Source organism: Siphateles boraxobius, unplaced genomic scaffold (genome assembly GCF_051911475.1).
Source record: "Siphateles boraxobius isolate OS27281-9 unplaced genomic scaffold, OSU_SipBor_1 99, whole genome shotgun sequence".
Taxonomy (NCBI): Eukaryota; Metazoa; Chordata; class Actinopteri; order Cypriniformes; family Leuciscidae; genus Siphateles; species Siphateles boraxobius.
Window position 1 is genome coordinate 859919 of NW_027509229.1, and position 7185 is coordinate 867103.

The following is a 7185-nucleotide window of genomic DNA, read 5'->3' on the forward strand; positions in this document are numbered from 1 at the left end:
TTTTCAGCTCCAGAATCATGAATATTGTTATTCTGGTGTCTCTATTGTCCTGTGCGTTGGGTTTCCAGCACCAAGTCCAAGCCTATTCATTTACACCTATTTTGTATGCCTGTTTGTCAATTAGCAACTCAATATACAACCACAAAGTTTTATTTAAAATATTTTCTAATTGACTACATTTGATCATTTATGTTTTTACTTGTCTATATTTGTCTGCATGCATGTTCTATATGGATGTACCACTGAGAAGCACAGAATATCATTAGAGTTGTGCAATGACAATAAAAAAGTATAATTCTAATACCAATCAAACACATCAACAAAAATAATAATCAAGTAATCAAAATTATTTTTTTTATACCCTTTTATCATGTCTTTGAGTATCGCAATAATATCGCATGGTGACATAAGGGTATCCTTACACCCCAATACTAAACTCTTCAGAGCATGTCATCTACTAAATAGGATGACATTTAAAAAGCAGTATTTTTTTTAAGTTGCTTTTGAAATCTAAGACCTAATGGCAAATGCCTTCCTCAGGAATGCTTTTATATTTTTCTAGATGATAAAATGAATGAATGCAGACAGACTCCCCATCCTCCTCCAGCTTTATTGACAGTTTAAAATTACACATCTATGTTCTAGGACTTAAGTTGCAATTTCCTCCGACTTAAAAACTGAGTACAAGCACTGATATTCTTACAGTAGTCCAAGTGATATTGTACAAAAATATCTGATTTCTGTGAAAACATTCTTTTTGCAAATTGTTGCTAATTCCTTTTGTCTCTTTATTGTTCCGGATAATTTAAAGGTAGAAAGGACTAAAATTACTCTATAACTTCCAGCATTAACAAGCATCGTTTGATGAACCTGCAACATGACTTTAGAAAAACGTCAAACAAAATAAAAATGCAACAAAAAAAAAAAGACTTCTGATATTCAAATTAATCCAAAATACCAATATAACATTTCCATAGTAGAGACACTTTGCTGTAATGGAGCTCCTGTGATCGATGAAAACGGTTTTGTCTATCCTCTTAAGCCAGCTTACACTTTTCTCCATATAACCACAAAAAATAAAACAAACGGCCGAGTTGAGCCTTCACCTGACTTCTCTTATTTCATTAAGCTTCCTCTGCGTGATCCCAGAGGTCCCGTGGCGCACGCCGTCCCAGTCGCGGATCCGCTCACCAGCGCATGGGAAGGGCTTCTTTAACCAAGCGCCATGCGTTACACCTCTACCTACCTAAATAAACATCTCATTTTAAACGCAATATGATTTTTTTTTTACCCCTCTTCTTTATAACAAAGGAAAAACACAACTCAAAGCTGCTCACTGGCCTGGAAAGGCCTCTGTTTGCCAGGCATTGGCCAATGAAGAGGATTTAGAGAAGAGAAACAACCATCAATCAGGAAAGGAGGGGTGTGGAGGAGGAGTTACGCGGACGCTTCGATGGTGCACTCTCGGGCCAGGTGACCGGTCTTCCCACAGTTGTAGCAGTTCACCTCGGTGGCCTTGCTGCACTGCACCGCCACGTGCCCGATCTCTCCACACCTGCAACACACACACACTTCAGTCCTGGCAAACACACACCCTCCTGTCCAACACTCTCTAGTAGCAGTAGGGATGAGTCACGGTTTTCAAATAGTTGATTTCATTATAGAATATCGAATAGGTTGTGCGATTATTGTCTAATAAAATCCCCATGTTTTCGGTTCTGATGCGTTCATGTAACCAGAGGGTGACGCTGCCAATGACGCGTCTAAAAGCCGTCAACCAACTCCGACAACAGAAGAAGAGCACGTCGCCTCACGCCAGAGCAAGTGAGCGGAGAGAGGCTTTCTGGAGACTCGGCTGAATCCCAGAATGCCCTTTGTGACGTGCTGGTTACAAAATATGTGAAATAAGTAGTCCTGTTCAGTTGTAGTTGTTCATTTAAGTAAACTAATCACATTTAAATTAATTGAATTACTTAAATATATACTGGAGAGAATATTAACCATAATGAGCATTACCGTAATGTTATATATATATTTATAGCCTATTCTGCACTCAAGCACACGCATAAAGCTTGCCACAAAGAACCAGCAACAGTAATGATTAAGAATGTGTCAAATATAGCAAGGAGACATTAAAACTGTTTATTACTAAACTAGTGTTTTCTGTGTCAGTGTTGGACTCCGCCGCAGAGATGAAGTTGAGGAACACAGATGTTTGGAGACGAGTTGCTGTGATGAAGGACAGTGTGAATGTTCGACTGAAGTGGCACAGCGGCGCCACGCTCTTACAGCGATCGGTCACATGTCTATTGAACACGTCATGAGATCGATGGATGACGATAAAGCTTCAGCAGCACTAAGTTATCCCAAAGCCAACAATTGGAGTAAAAATATTTCCTCGATGTAGCATATTGGTAATCATGTTGTATTAGGCCTACTAACTCCCGTAAAATGTAATCTAGGCCCAATCCCTGCTCTCCAATATTTATTTGTGCGCGCTCATGTTCATGACACTGTTAACCGTGTTCTCTGAGGAGCTGAGCGAGAGTAATGCGCTTTAGTAGTGATTGTAATAATAGTTCTCGTCAAAGGGATATAATGCGTTTAAAAACAGATCATTAAGAGTGAAATATGAGAAAGGCTGTTGTTGAAAATGAAGTGACTTAACTGCTTACATAAAGGTTCACTATAATGTTTTTAAATATAACAGAGATAAAAGCTACAAAGTTTTTGACACCGTTTTCAACTGAAAACTATGCGTTTTGGGCCGTTCATTTAGGCCATGTTTTCACGGAAACAATCTGAAGATAAAACGCAAAAGTGGCGTTGCGTTATCACTTTTTATTCTGCGTTTAGACGAGCGTTATGGGGGGAAATCTGCGTGCATATGGTGATGCAAAAGTGTGAGAAATTGGAGTAGTATGCACTCCAGGCGGCAATGTGAAGCACTGCCACACAACAACACCTAGTCCGCGCGCCACCTTCCTTCTACTCTCACTTGTAGCGCAAAATCAAAACATGCTGAAGCGAACAGCAAATAGACTCTTGTACGTTTATCAGCTGCTAGGGCAACTTGAAGGTCCGACGTATGGAAATAATCCGACACGTTGGTTGTTATTTTCCTGTACTGGCGCATGCCTGTGACGTAAATGCGTACGCAACGAGAGCCGCCGTGAGCAGAACGCGATGGTGGAGTGACGTCATGCGTGTCAGTGCTCAGCCTATAGGTGCATAGAGTTTCTTTACAAACCGCATTGAGTCGTTTTTGCGGATCCTTGTGAACCGGGATCGTTTTGAAATGTTGCCATCTGTCGTGTGAGCGTACCCTTTGTCAGTTTATTTCTCTCATTGGTGTGGAGGCCACAACTGTTTCTTTGAGACGGGACGCCTTTTGGTTACAGCATATGGGCGAGTAAATAATTCTTATATTTGGGTGAACAATTTCTTTGAAGCACAAGCTTTGAAAAGGCCTTACCGGTAACACTTGACCTTGTCACACAGTTTCTGGATGTGTCCGAAGCCCCCGCAGGAGTAGCACTTCTGCTCGTTGGCGTGGTCACAGTCGCGAGCCACGTGACCGGCTTTACCACAGTTATAGCAACACTGCTCCCTTTCCTTTTTGGGCTCTTTACAGTCTCTGGAAATATGGCCACTCCTGTGGCAGTTGTAGCATGCTGGGTTAAAACAACAAAAAAACATTTAATCAACCATGTAGAGGACCAACAATGCAAAACAGGGCTCGACAATAAGGACTGTGTCATACGTCACAACAAGGCGACAATGTCTTTTCGCCTTTCTTCGCCATTGGCTTTTGGCTTGATTAGTTGGGGACATTTCATTTTATATTTAACAATATTATTATAACATTATTTTCCTGTTATCTCTGTATCTGCATTGTAAAAAGCGCTATATAAATAAAGATGACTTGACAGCCAGGGGCCAGCGTTAAAGAAGACAGCCGATCAGGCCGGCGCTGCATCCTCACAGACGTGGATAATTTGCACCTTTTAATGCCTTGCCAATTTAAATATTCCAGCACATGCAGATGCGAAAGTACCAGTAACACGCATCCAAAGTGCGCACGCAGAAATTCACACAAAATTGTCAAATTGCCCATCTTGAGTATCATCATAAACAGTCGGTTGTCTTGCGTGAACAAACATGTGAGATAAGATTCATGCGTAACATTATACTGGATCGTGCAGCTCTTAAAGTGACCGCAGGCTACTACTCCTGTTTTTATGCTAATCAGACAAAAGACAACAAAAAAATTGCTCAATGCTCTTGACTGAATAACTTTAATGAGGGTTAATCTATATTTATACAGTGAAGACTATAAAGTAATATTTTACAGTTGATTACTAGTTCTGTACCTGAACATCTAGTTTAGACCTACATTAAAAACCTGAAAATAACTGTTTATTTCATTTTTATGTTTGTTCTTTTGTATTTATTTGTACTATTGCTCATAAATTGATAATTTGTTCTTATTACACAGCTCTGTGGAATACTTGATTCTGATTGGTCAACCGCTGAAAACAGAAACACAGGCTCATCCGGGTCACTAAAGTCAGCAGCGCTATAAGCTTGGTGAGCTAATAAATATTAAAACTCAGTCGAATCAATATTTAGTGTACAGTTATGCCATCCAGTATCGTGGCCTCGCTCTTTCATTTCATACAAACACAGCCGCCGCCATTTTGACGCTTTGTTTTATACACTGTAAACTTTTTAAAACAGCTTAATCTGAAACCAATATCTCTTATCACCATAATTATTTGTGTTGAAATGCTGTGTGATAAGTGTTATGACTGTGAACCATATCTCTTAAATGTCCATCTAGTTTGAACTTGCTGCTGAAACTGCTCTCTCCGCGCAAGCTTTGCGTTTAAAGACCTAATGAAATATTTCAGGATCAATATTTCGTGTCTAATTATTCACTTATGTGGCAAGTAGTCGTGTAATAAACGGTTAATGTACATCCAGCCGGTGGTTATCTCAGAATAAACCCCTGATCTGATCCTGATCACCCTGTCGGGTTTATTCTGAGATAACCGGCTGGATGTACATCATCCCTTATTTTATTAAAGACTGTCTTTAACAACATTTAAAATTTATACGAGTTAGGCTACTAGTTTTCGGTGTCATAACCTTAATAAATTTACATGGATCTAAAACAATAACCAGGCCTATTTTATTTTATGTATTTATTACTTTTTTTTGTGGTGGGGTCGACAGGGCCAGTAGAAAAATCCTTGGTGTTGAGCCCTGCAAAAGATCTTCAAGCTCTACCCAATGGAAGTGTGAAGAGTCTTACCATCCTCGGTCTGCTCACAGTCTCTGGCGATGTGACCCTGCTCTCCACACCGGTAGCAGAACAGATCTACTGATACAGAGAGAGAGAGAGATCATGAGTCAGCTCCTGGACAGATGCGGTGTGTTTAAATAAAGCCCTGCAGTCCTCCTACCCTTTCCTCGGCCCCGACCCCGGCCACGGCCCCGGCCCGCGTTAGGACAGTTCTTGATCCAGTGTCCGGAGCGGCCACATCCAAAGCACTCGCTGGTACTCATGTCCATTCTCTGCGGAGATTAAAACCTCATTACCCCTGTGACCGGGTTCAACAATTCACCTGGGAACCTCATGCTGCAAAGACTAACTGAATGCAAAAAATGTCCTAAACATAGTTTGTTTTTAGACACTACTTTGCTTGTAAGAGACATTTGAATAAAACAAGTGTTTCTATACTTGCAGTTTCTATATTCATAATAAACCTTCCTTCTCAAAAACCCATTTTCAGTGACAAATCATGATAGACACCATATTTCTAGGACAGTCGATCCAATCTAACTAAGTGTTTATTTGTAGTGTGAGCTTGCAAGCACAATTGTAACTTTAATAACTTAATTATGTCAGTGGCAATAATCCACACTCATATGGTGTGAATGGGAGGCACATGGCACGTGTCCTAGCCTCACTGCTAGTGCTAAAGACAAATCTAGCAGAATTAACAGGGCTGACACTTAACACAATTATCAATACTCATAAACGTATTTAAACAGAGGAGTTATTAAGGCCTACACATCCGCATAATGTTTTAATACTTGTACTAGTCATTAAATCCTACATCAGCACGAGTAAAAGCAGCACAACAGAGTAACGGGAACTGCTCTCGGCAATACTATATTCATACTGCATATAAATGAATAAACGAACATAAGTTTATAGATGTAGCTTGCAGCTGATAAATGACACGATTGAAGTAAAGTCACATGTTCACCGTCCACAGCCTTACCACCTCAACACTGGGCCACACCATGCAGGTTCAACACAAAAACTTCACAAATACACTCAATTCTATCACTAATCTGCAGTGATGTGAGTATTTATGATCTTCTGTGAGTTTTATTTCTGGAATGGCACACGTGCACGTGCACTTCTACGAGTATTTCCCGCGCAGGCACGCGCTGCTGCAGGCCTCGACTAGCTAAACGCGCGTGATTAAACACAATCACTCGCTACACACACTGCGGTCAACATATTCAAAGCCGGCATTTAAGATGTAACTGATCATTAAGTTAATATGAACAAAACCAGTTGGAATTGTGAGTTTGTCTCTGATAATGTTTGTACTCACCTATAACAGAACACTAGCCTGTTAGCTGTGACTAACTGCTGTTTACTCCTCCCTTCAGCACTGCGCATGAATCCGCTGAGCGACAGGTACAGTAGCCAATAAGAGATCCCGATTTAGCGCAGGGGCAACCAATGAGAATCGAGTGCCCGGAGACACCCCTCCTTTCTGTCCAATCACTGATCTAAAAGAAACACTTGTCATGCCCACACAAACAAAACACCGTTGGAAATATTCAGAAATGGAATATTATCGTTGTGCGTGTTTATACATCATCTGCAGCCTATTATTAAAACAGACAACTACTGGAATATATAACAAGTGTTATTTCCAAACATGTTAATCCAAGTCTGTGGTTAGGTTTATGCAGATCCTACAACATCTCAGAGTTTAGTTATAGGAAGAACTCAAACTGACAGTGAGTTATAATAATTTGAATAAGCAGTTCATATCTCGCATTCTTGCTTCATATTTCATTCTGTTCCCCGATAAAGCAACCCGGAGCCGCTGGTGCATCATCAGTTTTTCAAATCTAGTCGCCAAATCGGATTAA

The 7185-nt window shown here is 40.4% G+C and overlaps 1 protein-coding gene across 4 annotated transcripts; it reads right to left on the reverse strand.

Moving 5' to 3' along the window:
• Positions 1–590: 590 nt before the first annotated feature.
• On the reverse strand, positions 591–6722 carry LOC143733408 (CCHC-type zinc finger nucleic acid binding protein-like). 4 transcript variants are annotated; one of them, XM_077225114.1, is made up of 5 exons: positions 6636–6722; positions 5469–5580; positions 5318–5386; positions 3476–3674; positions 591–1555 (listed from the first exon to the last, which is right to left on the reverse strand). In XM_077225114.1, exons 2-5 carry the CDS (start codon positions 5575–5577, stop codon positions 1438–1440), a joined length of 495 nt encoding a protein of 164 aa, XP_077081229.1. In that variant the 5' UTR covers positions 5578–5580; positions 6636–6722; the 3' UTR covers positions 591–1437. The 4 variants fall into 4 exon arrangements, with proteins under 4 accessions (XP_077081229.1, XP_077081232.1, XP_077081230.1 ...); XM_077225117.1 differs by having other exon boundaries at positions 5318–5383; positions 6636–6721; XM_077225115.1 differs by lacking the exon at positions 6636–6722 and adding an exon at positions 6252–6572 and having other exon boundaries at positions 5469–5596.
• Positions 6723–7185: the final 463 nt, after the last annotated feature.

Coding starts and splice junctions, on each gene's coding strand:
- LOC143733408 (XM_077225114.1), bottom strand. CDS start 5,577: ATGGACATGAGTACCAGCGAGTGCTTTGGATGTGGCCGCTCCGGACAC. Junction 3,675..5,317: donor CTGTGAGCAGACCGAGGATG/GTAAGACTCTTC, acceptor GTTTTAACCCAG/CATGCTACAACTGCCACAGG. Junction 1,556..3,475: donor GACAAGGTCAAGTGTTACCG/GTAAGGCCTTTT, acceptor TGTGTGTTGCAG/GTGTGGAGAGATCGGGCACG.